This window comes from Lonchura striata, chromosome 8 (genome assembly GCF_050655825.1).
Source record: "Lonchura striata isolate lonStrDom1 chromosome 8, ASM5065582v1, whole genome shotgun sequence".
Lineage (NCBI taxonomy): Eukaryota > Metazoa > Chordata > Aves > Passeriformes > Estrildidae > Lonchura > Lonchura striata.
In genome coordinates this window covers 24,034,444-24,050,820 of record NC_140710.1, presented here as the reverse complement: position 1 = coordinate 24,050,820, position 16,377 = coordinate 24,034,444, and the positions used below count along the sequence as shown (strand labels likewise).

Below are 16,377 nucleotides of genomic sequence, written 5' to 3'. Positions count from 1 at the left end.
TAGCAGTCTCTGGTTAACTCAGCTGCTCAGCAGCATCCAAAATAAACCAATAATTAAGAATCAGTAAAGAGAGTTTCTCCCACTCTCTGTGTCACATCTGAATTGTGTACATTTTCCTCAAAACTCAATTAATTTTTAATACCAGACAGATTTCATACAACTCTCATCCATTTAAGTCTGTTGTTTCTTTTCCTTCTTGTTCTGATAATAAGGCAACTTTGAATTTTCAGTTAAAGTATTTGGAAATCTGTTGGTAATATTTTTTGGTTAGGCTTGCTGACAGGAGAAATGCTGGAATTACAATTTCAGAGCCACAGAAAGTATTTACAATCAAAAATTAACCTGCAAACACGTTCTGGACTTCAGGTTTCATTGCAAGCTATGGCACAGCCAACAGTGCCACACCAGCTCCACATCTCAAGGCCAGGAAAGTCCACAACAGGTAGATGCTCCCAGTGATGCTCACAGACTCTGCCACCACCCTTCCAGTTTCAGTTGTGCCCTCTGGCCGCACACACACCCAGAATGCTGTCACAGCAGCACCAACAGTCACAAACACCACTGTCCTATGCCCACAGCATTTTCCTCTCATTCCCACCACAGGCAGGGAGCAGTGTGCCTCACTCCATGCCCAAATAGTGCATTTCCTCCTGCTCCTTTTCCCACCCACATCACAAACCATCATGCCCCCACTCCCAAAACCCAAAGCCAGCTAGGTATTCTATTCCTACCACCATTGACCAATCCAGCCATGATTTGGAAGAAGCAGCCTCTCCCCAGGGCAAGTTTTTGTACAAATATTGTTCACACACTCTCCATACTAAGTTCAGTTTCCAGAAGCTTGGTTGGTGGCCACTTTCTTAAGCTCAACAATATAAACAGAGTTTAAGACAGACACAGTCTCACAGAGCAGGGTGAAGAGTTCACAGCTGTTACAGACACTGAATTTGCCAGCAAACTCACTTCAGTCGAGAGGGGAAATAGGAAAGAGAGAAGAGGTACACTGTGCCCTAGTGATCTCCTGCTGCCCAGCTGTTCTACTGGAGTGCCAGGGAATAATGCAGCTTTCCAGAAATGGGCTGGACACTTGCCCATATCTTGCAGTAGCTTTATATTTGCTGCCCTTGCAAATAAACTCTCCATACTTGACAGACTCAGATAGGAACAGGGGCCTTCCAAGAACTCAGACAGAAAAGAAACACTACAGACTACATTTTTCATGGGTTGATTATGAGTTATAAATTCTTCCTTTCCTGCCTATACAAAAAAACCCTCAATGCTTAACTCCTGTGCTGCTGGCCACAGACTCCAGGCTCTCCTAAGCACTGCTTTCAAGTTTCACACCTGTCAGAAAGCTTTCTAATTTCCACACCAGCTGTGCTTGGAGCCCATCTCCAAAGGTTTCAGTCTTGAAAACCTACACAAGTAAGTGGACAAGTGTATCTGAGCCTTTGGGACCAAGAAGCCACCCACTCCCCTCAGCCCAGGAGCTGCACAGAAAGTGACAGGACTGTGGCAGCTCCAGGTCCAACAGCTCTGTCAGCTCAGCAGGGCACAGTGGAGGTGGGAAACGAGACCCTCCCACCACAAGGGAATTCTCCATGGCCTTGTCTCTACTGGGAAGACAATCTAACAGTCCTGACAGGATCTGATATGAATTAAAGAAAGTGTTGCACAGAATCACAGAATTAAATAGGTTGGAAATACCTTTGAAATCATCATGTCCAACGTATGACCTAACACCTCCTCATCAACTAAATCATGGCACTGAGTGCCATGTCCAGTCTTTTTTTAAACACCACCAGGGACAGTGACTCCACCACCTGCCTGGGCAGATGATTCCAGAGCCCAAAGAACTTTTTCCTAATGCCTAACCTGAACTTTCCCTGGCATAGCTTAAGACTGTGTCCTCTCGTTCTATCAGTGGCTACCTGGTGAAAGAGATTGACCCCCACCTGCCCACAGCCACCTTTCAGAGAGTTGTAGAGAGTGATAAGGTCACTTCTGCATCTCCTTTTCTCCAGGCTGAACACCCCAGCTCCCTCAGTCGTTCCTCACAGGATTTGTGTTCCAAGCTCATCAGCCTCGTTGCCTCCTCTGGACATGCTCAAGCATCTCAACATCCTTCCCAAACTGAGGGCCCAGAGCTGGACACAGCACTCAGGTGTGCCCTCACCAGTGCTGAGTGCAGGGGAATAATGATTTTCTGGTCCTGCTGGCCACGCTGTTCCTGATCCAGGCCAGGAGCCACTGGCCACCAGGGCACACTGCTGGCTCACGTTCAGCCGGTGGTTGAGCAGCCCAGGTCCCTTTCTGCCTGGGCACTGTCCAGCCACACTGTCCCCAGCCTGTAGTGCTGCAGGGGCTACTGTGCCCTAAGCACAGGACCTGGCACTTGGACTTGTTAAACCTCAATTTCTGACCAAAAAAGCAAAAGCAGTGTTTTCTTCTCACCGCAATTATTTCTAAAGAATGAGAAGGGAATCTCAACACTTAAGGAGAATAAGAGGGAACTCAGTTGCAAAAAGAGGTTAAATAATTAATTTTTTATTACATTCTATAAGAATGTGCACAAAACTAGCTATAATTTGCCAAATGCATACTTAAATCCATTGAGAAAATACTCATTACAGAAGGCTACTCTCTTTCCTCCACTGTCCAGGCATTAACTCTCTGGCTTAATCACACAGACTAAATTAAGTGACCCATATTTTCTCAGTCTCACTTGTTAAATCAGGAGTAAAATGCAAGTAAACCACAAGAAAAGACTGCCCCAAGGGTGGCTTCTCACACCCAGTTTGTTTATAAATACCATCCTGATGACCTCCAACAAACAATCAGCTCTGTCTACTTTGGAAAAACCTTTTTCAATAACATATGGGAGACTTTTGCTGGGACACACATCAAGCCGCTACAGAAGATCTCTGCTTGCTGTTCTTTGTTTTAATTGAGATGCCAATCATTATTTCTCTTTCTAATTATTCTTTTCTGCTTGGTTCTGGTTGTTTTCATAACTCCCACTCTTCCACTGCCCTGTGTTTGACTCTGCTTCTCATGTAACCACACTGGTTTCTGATGTTGTTTGAGCTTAATTTGCTTTACTGGAATGAATGATTGCTGCTCTCCCAAATGCATCCTAACTGTTCCCCACCACAGATTTCCCAGGCATCAGAAGCTTCCAGTCAATTTTCTTCTATTTGTCTCACATTCCTTTGGTGTCTGTTGCCCTGGAGTACAATGTTTCATGCCATTTTACTTCTGCACTGCTGTAACTGTGCACATTGGTTTCCAGTGGGGCTGTTTGTTTCAGAAGGAACCAAAAGACACAGGGTTTTGGTCAAGGAAGATCTGAATGCACAAAAAGCCATGGGAGAATGTTTGCTTGTCACTATGAAAAACTCCAAACGCTGTGGTACTACATTGAAGGTTTTGAGTATTTGCTATTTTAATGCAGAAGAAGAGAGGTGAACATGCAAGACATGCCACGTGATCAGTGAATAATTCCTTTATCTTCACTATTTGAACTATTTCCCCCAAATGTTATGGGTTTCAGTTTAGCTTCAAGGTGCTTTGTCTGCAGTTTTCAATTGTGCCACATTCCAAGTTTCATTAACAAAGAAATTCCACATTTTGATAATAAAGCTGATGCAACTATGAGCTGACATCCAAGACAAGCAAAAAAAGCCCCAATTATTTTGATGAATTTCTGTGGCCTGACATCCATCTGAGGGAAAGCACCACCAATGGGTTCCAAACCAGCAAACCAAAGTAACAGAAGGAAACCACAGCCTTGTAGTTCAAGAGGAGGCTTGAAAGGACTTTTTGCTGTTACTCAAGTATTCAAAAGCCATGGCAGTACTAATGTTAGACCTCTGGAAAGTAAATAAACATGGTCCAAGTCCACAGACCAACTTGGCAACATGTCTGCCTCTTGAAAAACCTTTCCTGCAGCTATTGCCAGGTTTGTACTCCTGTGTTTTTGAGTAAGGTCTCCAAGGAACTAGATTCAGCTAACATTAAACTAAGGCTTCCCAAATGCAAACATCACAGGCAAGCCTGGACTGCCAGCCTGGATAGCTTTTTGTGTGTCTGGACAGGAATGGATCCCTTATAGGAACTGCACTGACAGGGATCTTTACAACTGGTATCAGCCAGCTCAGCACCTCTCGCTGATGTACTGCCTCAGCTCCCCAGTGTCACAGGCTTGTCACAGCAAGGGATTCCAGTGCCATGGCCTGGCTTGGGACCCTCTGACTACCCAGAGACTTCTCAGGATCCTGCAGAGCCACTGATTCCCAGAAGGTACAAGCAGCTACAATATTTTAGATTGGGAAGGGTTTATGTTCCTTTCTCAGCTCCAGTCCTCAGCCTGGTCTTCAGTGTCAGCCTTTGGGGAAAGCAGTGTCTGCTCTTTTAACACATCACCTCCTTAAATTCATGGAGCCTGTGCTTTGGGAGCAGCTATCTGCCAGAAGTGGACTGATTGCCCAGAAATCAAAATCAACACTGCCCTTCACTAGAGGAGGAAAACGGCACAAGCTGTTCCAGAGATCACCTTGCACAGAAAACCCAACCTTTTAACAGAGTTCACTGAGGAACTGGTGTGCTCCCAGGAGAGATCAGGTGACAGGTCCTACCACCAAAAGCATTATTTCCATCTCCTGGGCAGTACACTTGGCCATCTGGGGAGGACTGAAGGCCCCACACTGCATCAGTTGCTTGGCTGGCTGACACCCTTCCCAGAATACATGAAGGTGCTGAAGATCTCAAGGAGGTGATTATCCCATTCAGATTTTCCATGACTCTGCCTGATAAGATGCAAAAAGCCTTCTACACATCAGACATGAGTAAGAGAAAGAACTACTTTCTGCTTTACTTTCTTTCTTCATTTGCTCTTCATGAGGTGACATGTACCAAACAACATTTGAACTACACAACCTCATTTAAAAGGCAAGAACATAACTGAATTATTGTAGAAATTTTATTAACTCCTCTTTAAATTCTAATGCAATTCATCATGATGATAATTTGTTCATGTTTAACATACACGGTTTTATTCTGAATTGTCACACACCTTGGTGTGACACATTTTTCTGAATGTGAACAGAAGTCCTAAGCTAAAAACCATGCAGAGAACACAGAAGTATCCAAAGACAACAACAATCTACAATGACAAGGGAAGTCTGTCACCCCATGACACATAAACATGCAGCATGAGACACAGCACAAGACAATCTTGCTAATATGATAACATGAAGAATAAAAAAATTACTCATAGCAGGTAGAGGGTCAAACAAGCTACTCCTTTCAACTCTCTTATCAGACAATGAAGAGACACAGCATTACATTTCTAGAAACAGAGGCTGAAGTCCATCTAACGAAGATGTTTAGTGGGTATATATATGACCTTTTCTGAACTCTATTCAATTACTTGTGATCACGAACTGAGTGAAAGTAGTGAGAACAGTGGAAAGCAAATTACTGAACACAAAAAGCTAAGGTGGGTCCTTCCTGATAGGGAACAAAAAAGGCAGGCTGTTTGAAGCTTGCAAAATTTTTGATGGTTTTGATGAGTTTACTCATAAGTCTGAGATCCAAGGTATTTTAAAAACTACAGTACCTTTGTTTAAATCACATATTAGATGTAATTTAGTCAGACATCTGTTGAAAAATCCAATTTTTTGACCACTCCAGCAGCCCAAGAAATGCTAGGAATGATGTCCAAATGAAGAGGAGAAAATCCCCTTGGCAGAAGGGGTCCTAGGTGGGCATGCTGTGAACACAGCTGAAGGGATCTCGGGTCAGTAACAACTACACATCACTGCAGCAGTCTGGAACCACTGCAGGATCTGGGAACAGAAGGCCAGGCTTAAGGCTCCCACAAGCCCCTCTAACAAGGCTGTGCCAAAAATGAGCTCAAGCCCTACTTTAGGATCTGCAGGTTCTGAACACTGAAGCAGGTACATAAACACTGTGTGGAATATTCACATAATTTAAAAAATTAGACAATTTACATCAGGTATTCTCCTCAATATAAAGAACAGATCTATAGTACAAGTGCAAAAAGAACAGAAAATTTCAATGTAGAAGGCAGCAACCTGTGGGCTTACAGTGCACCACACAGGACAATGTTCCTTCCACACACACCCTCAGTTGTTGCTACCCTTCCTTTTTTCAGGCTCCATGAGGGACTTAAGGAGTCAAAAACTCTCATTCTTGTTGTTCTTAAGTTCTGCAGCATTTTTTTTGTGTCAAACCAGTGGAAATGCATTAAATTGAATCCCACTTCTAATGGCCCAGCTGGCTTTTTAAAGCCTCTGAGCTGCCACAACAGGAGTCTGATGCATGCAGAAGGTCTCTGGCCACAGACCACAGGCTTCCCCATGAGATATTTTTCCTCTGAGAAATACAGAGTTAATGGCAAGAAATAACAAAGCTCTACTGCTGCTTCCTCCTATTTCTCCAAGTCATATAAAACCAAGAGAACAATTATATCATGTTTCTGTTCTATGAGAAAAGAGGGTAAATGTAATTATATTGGAATTATCCCAGACAAGAGAAAACCTGAACTACCAGAAGTACACGTTTCACAACAGGACTACAAAGCCAAACACTTTCCAGATACCACTAATCCTACCTAAGAGACAAGAAGCCAGAGCAACTGAAAGCAATGGAAATTTTCAAGGAAGAAAAGTGAATTCATATTTATATAGGATCTGTTTAAACATGTATATATACCTGACAAATAACTTTTGGACTTCATTGTTGAACTTTTTATAGACATGGATTTGAGTAAAGATATCAAATTCACACATAAAAGGTATCTTATGAAGGCCAAAGGATCATAATCAGCTGTTCTGAACTATATTGATGAAAAATCTGTCAGAGAATTCATCAGAAGTTGAGCTACCACAGGAAGAGGATCACAGGTTTTATCCATTTGTCCATCCCTGGCTGTGCAAAGGTGCTATGTCCCAAGAAGGAAGAAAGCATAGATGCAGCAGGAAGCAACTGACAAGGCTGGTAAACTGCATATATGTCAGGAGGAAAATACTTCCACTAAAAATAAACAAACAAAGAAACAAACCAAAACAAACACTTTCCTACTGAATGTTATTTGCTTGCACACTCACCTGCAGGTATAACTAAAGACCTGATGCATTTTGCCCAAAGCCCAATTAACAGAGGTAACATCAAGATTACTTTCACCCCTTTTCTCTCCATCTCATCATCAAAGTCCTCTGGGTCAACAAAAAGGCAGCTGGGGGATTAATCCCACCATGGTTTTTACTGGTGAAATTAATTCTTCACCCTCAGTATAAATCCTTCAGCTATTCTGCAGGAAGGGTACAGCTTTAGCTCACGTTTTATGACTGAGATCAGGGAATGTCAAATGGTTTGCCCAAAACTGGAAGAGCTCAGTCTGGATGGAAGTGTGGGAACCACTGACTGACTGTTATTGCTTCTACCCATGACATAACGCTGCCTCCTTAGTGCCTGTAACCATGTTTTAACTACCAGCTGTTCTTTGAGGAGTTCTCATGGCAAAATGGAAGCAAAACATTTTACCAGTCAGGAGAGACTGAGGGTTGAGCTCCTATGTCAAGTCCCATGGGGCAAGAGGAACAGAAAACCAATCATGCTGACAAGAATCAAGCATCTTCATTCTGTAATCAAATATAACCACACATGCCACAGTGCATGCAAACCACAGATGTCAAAGTACAAATGCTGATGACCCAAAGCACATTTTACACCCAATGTCTAAAGATAAAACCCTAGGAGGACAGCCAAACCGCCTTTTTCTCATTTAAACTGCAGTTCAAAACAGCTTTGCTATTTCTTTTGCAAATGAGAATGACCTCAGAATTTAAATTTCACTCTAAAAGCAGCACTGTAAATCACAGGGCACTAATAGAAAAGATCCATGCACACACATTGTCTGAGTCACCCTCAGCTTTGCTCTGCAGGCATTGCTGTAATGACAAATTCACTCATAAGCAAGAACCACTTACTGCTACAGATAAGGCAGAGGAAACAAACACTCTTTGTTTGTTTAATCAGCGAAATGTTTGCCTAGATGTGTTCATCTCATGTTTAATTCTGAAACTCTTTCCCTGCAAATGATGCCTGGATTGTATTATTGGATATGTTACAAGACAATTGGCATTTAGCCTTTCCACCAGCTTGTTTAAGCATGCAAACAGTGCTGTGAATTTTCAACAGAAACAAAAGCTCTGCTGCTCACATCCTCTTCCAAGAGCAAACCCTGCCTGGGGCTTGCTCCACATTGCAAATCCATACTTACGCCCTGAGTACCATCTCAGATTCCAAGGAATTCAGGTTTGCCACTTCTCCATGGCTTGAGGTCTCCAGGTTTCCAAACCTGAAAAAGGAGACAGATGTTTAGAAGAAACTCCAGTGAATAAAAGCAAAATTCCAAATAGCATCATTCATACACAATTACCATAAGCAACTACAAAGAACTTCCAGCTCAAACTACAAGGAATCTTAACAGGTGTGCAAAATTAAGGACCTTGAAGATTATTTCATTTAGGAGGGAAAAAATCCTAAAGAAACAGAGAGTATCTTCCAGCCTAATTTGTTCATTTATTTGAAGCAGCCCGCACACAGGAGGAATCAACCTAAATAATGTCTTTGCTCATAGCTCCAAGACCCTTCTGCCTGTTTTCACTCCATCCTTTCCCAGGGCAATATTCCAGTGTGCAAGGACACTGTAACACAACCACCTTCTCCAATACAGCTTCTGTGTCTCTAGCACCTGCCATTCCTAAGAGTTCCAAGTGTTATTTCAAGGTTTCCTAGGTGGCAAGTGCTCCCTTTGTGCCCAAACCTGCAATACCAGTGAGAAAAGCCCACGATGATGTGAAAACGCCACGGGGAAAGCGGGAACCATGGGCACAACTCCAACAGTGCCAAAGGGAAATCTCTTACCTACAAGGCACAGCTCTGTGCCTTGCAGGCAGGATCATCCACTTCATTTTCAGCAGGAGTGCCCATTGTTTCAGATGTACAGCTCCATAATTATCCATTAAGAATTCCATGGCTCCCTACAGGCAGGTTTCATGAAGGTGAACGATTACTCATTGTCCAGAATAAGACAAGCTGATTTTATCCATTTAGGTTTATACATCTCAAATAAACTGAAGAGTTTAAACTAGTGCATCCTTAAGTGCTTGTGCTACAACAACCTGGTAACATCAGACAGAGAACACAGTGACCTGTTTCTGCCCTGAAGGTTTGTGTCAAAACTGTCACAAACACATCCAAAAACATTTCAACGGATGGAAGTGGTGGTGGTTTTATGCTCCCCTCAAGTATTGGTCTAAGACTTCATATATAAAGGTACTTTCCCCCTGCTGGTAAATTTTTTTAAAATAAAAATTATATTTTTATATTCAGTTTTCAAAACTTGCAGTTAATTTTTAGAGGAAAACTTATTGAGAAAACTTACTGAGAAGAGTCCCAACGTCATTGTCCTACTATTGAGTGAAGTATTAAATATGTCTTTGCAGAACATCAGGCACTTGTGTTTAAATCCCACTAGGAACACAAGCTGAGTTTTACAGGAGAAACCCAAAAGACTGCAATAAAGAGCAGGCAGTTTTCTGTGCAAAACTGGAGAAGGATATAACTCTTCCTCATGTTACCAGATGTAAATCTCTGCCTATCTCTCATCTCTCCATGTACAACAGGTCATTAAAATCGGGTTAGGAGGAGTTAACAACACAAGTGATGTGAAGAACAGCCTTTCTGCAGCCTTCCAGCACTCTGTTCTCACCAGCTCCTGGACAAAGAGCCTTTCACTGCCCAGCCTTGTAGGAATGCTTTGCATACAAAAAGAGACACGAGAAACAAAAGGATCCTGTAGCTCACAGAACTTTTCAGCCTTGCTTGGCATTTGGGAAGTTACAGACTGCACTCAAAGGGACTGACTAAGCAAATGAGACCAGAATGTAATGGGTAATACTGAATGTTTAAATACTGGAACACAGTGGGAAATGCATCCCTGCATCTCTGTTAAGAGGGAGGGAGGAAAACACTCTGAGTAACTCAGAAATAATAAGGAAAGGTGGTCTCTGCAATGCCCCCAAACAAAATCCTAAATAAGCTTGTAAGCATTGAAACAAGCAATTTGGAAGGCCAGATCCTCAGGAAAACTAAGGTGATTGGAATCCTACACACATGAGTCATGGAAGTGAAATCACTTCTCTAGCTGAGTAGATAAGCCCCCTGATATAAAGGAAAAGGAGATGAAATCATAGATGCCACAGGAACAGGAGTGAGTCAAACACCACAAAGCTGCTGTCCCATGCTGTCCCAAAACGTGTGGCTCTGCTACTGGAGGACCCTTCCTTCAATACTCCCCCTCTGCTTCCCATCCTCTCCATTCACCCTGCAGCAAACCATCCCCCTGCAAAAGGAATGAATGGGAAATATAAATCTAACTTGTTCTTCGCTGTCATTACCCAGCTCAACTCTCTCAACCAAACAATCTCAATTCCCTCTGTTAACTGCTCCAGACAGGGACTGGTTGCTACTTCTCTGTGCCTGAGCCAAGCACAGGACAGATCACAGTTATCAGAGCAAAATACATTATGGAAGAGAGGAATTTGGCCTCCTTCTAACCTCATCTGGACAGCTAAGCACCTCTGGCTTCCATCACACTTTGGAATACCCCCCTGGGAATACCAAAGGAACCACACTGCATCCCCACATCCATGGCCAGGAGGAGCTGCTCTCCTTCCCTCCAGGAACTTCCATGGAAGTTTTCTACATCAAAATGCCACCAGGATCTTTTTCTTTTAACTCTCCCTGCCCCCTTGTACCGAACAACTAGAAAATATCAGAACATACAGTGTTAAAAGCTTGGCAGAATTCCAAAGCTGTCTGCTCCCTTAGATGCCAAACTCCCATGAATGCTAAAGGGATGTAGATGTTCAATTACTCCTAAATAGCTTTGGGAACACAAATCATCCCACTTACTTCTCAACATACCAGTCTATGCTCAAGATTTTGTCTACTGACTTCTAAACTATCTTAAAAGAAAACATTTATAGGCTGAATTTGGCTAAAAAAAAAATAATAGTGCTTCTGTCTGAAACTTAATCGAAAGCAAAAGCATAATGTGAAGTCCTGGAGGAAATAAGATAAAAAATGCAACAACTAGACTTCCAAAACTGTTTTTAAAACTAAAGTTTCTCTTAAACACTGCAACAGCTTTTTTATTTGCTCCCCTGACTCAGGGAAGAGCACCTCACCTGCTTTTGGACACCACAAACGCTTCCTAGCCCAAATTCAGTCAGCACTACTGCTTGGACAGGATACTCTGCAGACAGCATCAAATGACCAACAGGTTTCCCCACACACTTCGGGTACAGGATATGCACATTTCCCAGCACATTTTCCCAAGAGTCCCAGGACCTTTTGTGTAAGCTGGGTTTGTGTAAGGCTAACACATTCATCAGACAATTCTGCTGTCCACAGCAAATCCAGCAGAAACTGAATGCTCTGGGCTTGAGGGCGATCCAGCTCCCACAAATACATTGTGGAGGAGGTTTTTCAGTATGTCCCTACAAAGTAAAATATCCTGCAAATTCTATGGATGCTGTTCCCTCCTCCTCTCTCCCAAGGAGCTGTTCCTCTGCAAAAAGCTGGAAGGGCCTTTTTTGATCTGGTAACATCACTGTTTTCCCCTGGACCAAACAACAAGAGCTCAGCATTTCTAATTGTTCCCTTAGCCCACAACCCTGCTCTGTCCCCAGGAATTAGAGACAGGGCTCAAGCTCTTCAGATGAAACTGAAACGGACAACAAATGCCAAAACTGTGCTGCCTTTTTTTGTTTTTAAAGTTATTCCCTTTTTCATTATTACTTCAGTGGCACACAAAACAAAACACAAATTATACACTGATACTCACTTTAGTCTCATACTCTGATTATAACAAGTATCACTAAAAACAAAGTTGCAAAAATGCAGGCTCTGGGCTACTTATTCTCAACTAATCTAGAGATGAAAATCGAGCTGGTTAAAATCAATTACTATCTATCTTTTTTTCAGTTTTTTTCCTTATAACATCTGCTTTTCTTCACAAGTCCATATTCCTCAGCTACATGTACATAATTCTAACTTTTATAGCTTAAATTTAATCTACATTTTCTCCCAAGCCATAAAACTCTAGACTATCCATGATACACAAAAAGCCAAGAGAAACATCCATGGATTCTAAAGCACTACGCTCCTAAGATTTGTGAGAAGAGAAGGAAGTGGTAACCTCCTAGGATTTCCTGTGGATCCTGCCATGTATTAAAAAAGGCTGGGGATGATGCTGACAAGATCAGGCAGCCTATTCCTCTGAAGAGGATATTGCAATTTGCTCAGAGACATACACAAGTCATCAGGATCAAAAATGGGCTCAGAAAAGAGAGTTCTAGTCTATGGAGACAGTTCTCCTGGGCTTTCCTGCCCTCTCCAGATATTTTCACCTCTTTAAATCAGTGTGAGAGGAGGAAGGCAGGGCCAACTTCCTTAGAGCCTCAATGTTTTTATATTCTTATACGTACCCACTGTCAATTTTTATAATTTCTCACATTCTGAACCAGAATTGGGATGGACTAAGAGACAAAGCACAGAACAGTCAATGTAACTGTTACCAAGTCTACTCTCCAGGATGGCTGCTCTTTTCTCAGCTGACTGCTTACCTGACTGCCAGGTTATTATTATTATCTTTACTAATTGAGCCAGACAGCACTCCTACAAAACAGCCAGGATTATCCTTTTCAGATAGAAAAGCACAGATAATTTATCCATGCCTTGTTTCGTATCTACCTAGTGGAAGAGCCAAAATCAAACCCTAGTGGTTTTTATGTTACTTCTCTGTTCTAATTACTTCATGCCAGAGTAAACATTTCTGTGAATCACAGATTTTGAGAGTGTAAAAAATTTGACACTCCCAAAATAAGAGCACCCCTGACCCAGCCGTGTCACAGTTAGATTTAGGGTGAGAAACTAATACTGCGTGTTCCAAGCATTTATGCAGACACAGCAGCCATGATTTAAAGTCTGATCATAAAAGCTATTCTTATAACATTTAGCAGTTCTTGGGCTGTCTGCAAAAATTTATGGCTGCATATTCATGTGATGTAATAGAACGGGAGAGCAAATTCTGTCTTGTGTTTGTACAATCCTTGCTCCGAATCAGCAGCCCCCAAACAGAAGAGCTAGGTCTGAAAACACTGGTATCCTACAAAATTTTGGAACCTGTTCTAGATGTGACTTTGCAGCCCATGCGTTCTGTTGGGTTTTTTGGAGAAAACTTGAATTAATTTTGCTGTGTGGGTCCAGTTGGATTCTTTAGCAGCCAGACATGGCACACTTTCCTTATCTATGCTTTGATGAGTATTGTAATGTGAGCAGCAATGCATTTAAAGACTGGATCTTTATGCTGAAATTCTGGACTTTGCAGTATTCCTGACAACAGGTTATTAAATCCATGCCCACTAAAAGCAAGGGAAGAGTTCCTGACAGCTTTCCCCTGTGGTGTAAAGGATGGGTGCATTTCCACTGCACAGCAGTGGCTCTTACCTGTCCAGAAGAAGCTCCAGCACTGCCCTGGGAGAAGCAAAGGCCCTGTATGTTGCAAGGAAGATGCTGATGTAGGAAAAATCTGCATCTCCAAAAGCTGTTAGAAGGTTCTCCACCAGTTTCTCCAAAGTTCCAGCTTTTATAGCCCTGATTTTGGATGTTTCATACTGTCTGACAGTGTGCTCTGGGGGTAACTGGTCTCCTTCACCCTACAAAAGGAAACAAAAAGCACAAAAATCAGGCAGGAGAAAGATCCCTGACACAGATTAAATCCTATCTTTGCATAGGAATTGGCCATCACCAGTTACAAAAAGATTTTGTCAATTTTTGGTGCTCTCCAAGCACTAAATGCTGTATAAAATAATGGATTTTAAAGTAACTTTATTTTAAAACATTTTTCTGAGACACTCAAAAAAAACATTTTACAGTGCAACTACTATCAAGTTAAGTCATGCTTCCACCATATATTATTATCTAAAAGACAATCCATTATCCCACAAAGAGAAATATTACTGAAGGGAATAAAAGTAATAATTCAGTGTTTCATTTAACTTCTGAATAAACAGGAAAATTGACCATAACTTAAGCACTGGCACTTGCGATTCCCTTGCTGAAAATATCAACTTTGGGGTGTCACACAAGACCCAAGGTCAGAACACATTTGGTGCAAAAACATTTCAAGATACTTTTTGCAAGAAGGGTGTCAAACTCATCTTGCAAACAAGGCATTCTAACATTCAAATTTTCTCTTAGAGTTTCCACTTGGCATAATATTTGTCCATAAATTTAGGGTTTGGGATTTTGTGTAGGTATGTATTTTTAAACAGCATTTGTTTTAAATGCTTACAGCCTGCTTTGAGTCTGAGAGAACATTTCCTTAAATTATGTCATTATTCAGAGAGTGGTTCAGAAAAGTATTTTTGTGACTCCATTTTGTAAAATATGTGGGAAAAAATGGGATTGTAATTTAAAAATGTCTGATGTTTACTCAAACACCTTGATACTGAGGGCACAAAGCATGTTAATGACAGTCACTACCAACCCTGGCTTGGGATACTGGCCAAACACAAAAGAAAAAAAGAATCTATTAATAAGATAATTTAAAGAGATACCCCACCCACTTCCTATTTACATCACTACGCTCCAGTGCTTTGTAATTGTTTCTAATAGACATCCTTTTCAGTTTTAAACAATATAGATGTCTTTAACATCATTCTAAAGTTCTGTCGCTAATACTATTTACAAAGCTCTGCTATCTCATTTCCCAGCTTCATGAGATCCAACAAACCCTTGCTGCAACATTAAAATACAACATTACTGTCTGTTTTAAAAATACAAAACAAAACCAAACAAAACCAAAACAGACTAGATGGGGAAATACTTTGCTACATTTTGTTCCATGGATCTTTAAAAGGTGTATAACCTGCAATGTGTCTGACTTAAAGGTGCATCTGGAAATATATGAATTATAAAAATAAACTAAAAATGTATCTGGACTTACATATGACACTGCCATTAAGGAAAAATTATTAACAGGATATGCTTTTACCACTATGTAACTCTCTTACATTCGAATTTTCCTTAAGCAAAACAAATCTTACAATTGTGATGCACTTTTGAAAATAATTAGTTAGACAATACAGCCACTTTCAGACAGGGAAGAAAGTCTGCACCACTGTATTTAACTCTTAATTTTTGATCCAGCAGATTGCCCCACTCACAGTGTAATGGTTTATTGGCATATTCACTCAGGGAGCATAAAACCTTCTCATTCTCTCACATGAGTATATTCAAAACAAGGGCAGAATCTGCTTCCAAGACTGATACATGCACAAAATTTTCCATTCATTGCAACACTACAACTTCCCCAAGACATCATGTTAGGAGAATGTTAAAAAGAAACAAAACCCAAAAAAAAAACAAACACCAAAGCAAAACAAAACCAGCCCAATTTCTGAAAAATCTAAAACTTTGTCAGCAAAATATCAGTCTGTTAGAAATCATTGTGAGAGTTCTGGGATTACTTGTATTTGTATTATTTCAGCAATTCTGCCTGTAAGTTTAAAAGGAAAAGGGACTTGGCAGACAAGCTCAATAACAGGCTTTGAGAACAAGACCTTGTGGGCTGAGTTTCATGCTAACAGGAAACTGCTCAGTCTGGATTTAATCAAGAGGGCATCTCTTCACTGACACAACCAGGCTACCCAAAGGCAAAGGAGTTTTCATGTTTGCTTTAGAGCTCTCTGCTCAGAGGAACATTCCACTCACTGCCATGAAAAAACGCTCCTAAAGCTCTCTGCAATTTCTGACAGGGGTGCATGGTGACCACTGCTAGTGGTACCAAGAAATGACACCAATTTTGCACTGTTTTGTGCACCCAAAGAACAAAAAAGCTCTCCAGCTCCCCTTTGTTTCCTTCAGCACCATGTCCAATGGTCTAACACAGACCTCGACATCTCAGGTCTTCAGTAACATTTCCTTGGTCCTCTAAAACAAACAGATATGGCATTTTATAATCTGATTTATGACTCTTAAAATCTCATTTTGATTTTTCAGGCAACAGACTGTAACCTTGATAATCTGCAAGTGATGAACAAGTAGCTTCCTACAAGACAGACAGCATCTTTCAAAAGCAAATATAGAAAGATTAAATGGAGGTATATCCTTGCAAATCTCTATTTTCTGAGGTTGTGTGTGCACTGATGTAGTGTAATTCCAACAACTTTACCAACCCTTGGCAATGCTGTGCCTTCAGAGGTGCCCATTGTCTTT

The 16,377-nt window shown here is 41.4% G+C and overlaps 1 protein-coding gene across 5 annotated transcripts in view; it reads right to left on the bottom strand.

Moving 5' to 3' along the window:
• RGL1 (ral guanine nucleotide dissociation stimulator like 1) overlaps positions 1 to 16,377 on the bottom strand; it is a 73,302-nt gene that overhangs the window by 20,057 nt on the left and 36,868 nt on the right. For all 5 annotated transcript variants that reach the window (XM_085586589.1, XM_085586591.1, XM_021525119.3 and 2 more), the window contains 2 exons: positions 13,606 to 13,814; positions 8,309 to 8,386 (listed from right to left, as the gene is read on the bottom strand). In XM_085586589.1, coding sequence (XP_085442715.1) covers positions 8,309 to 8,322 — 14 coding nt within the window. In that variant the 5' untranslated portion in view covers positions 8,323 to 8,386; positions 13,606 to 13,814. The remainder of the gene's footprint in view (positions 1 to 8,308; positions 8,387 to 13,605; positions 13,815 to 16,377) is intronic.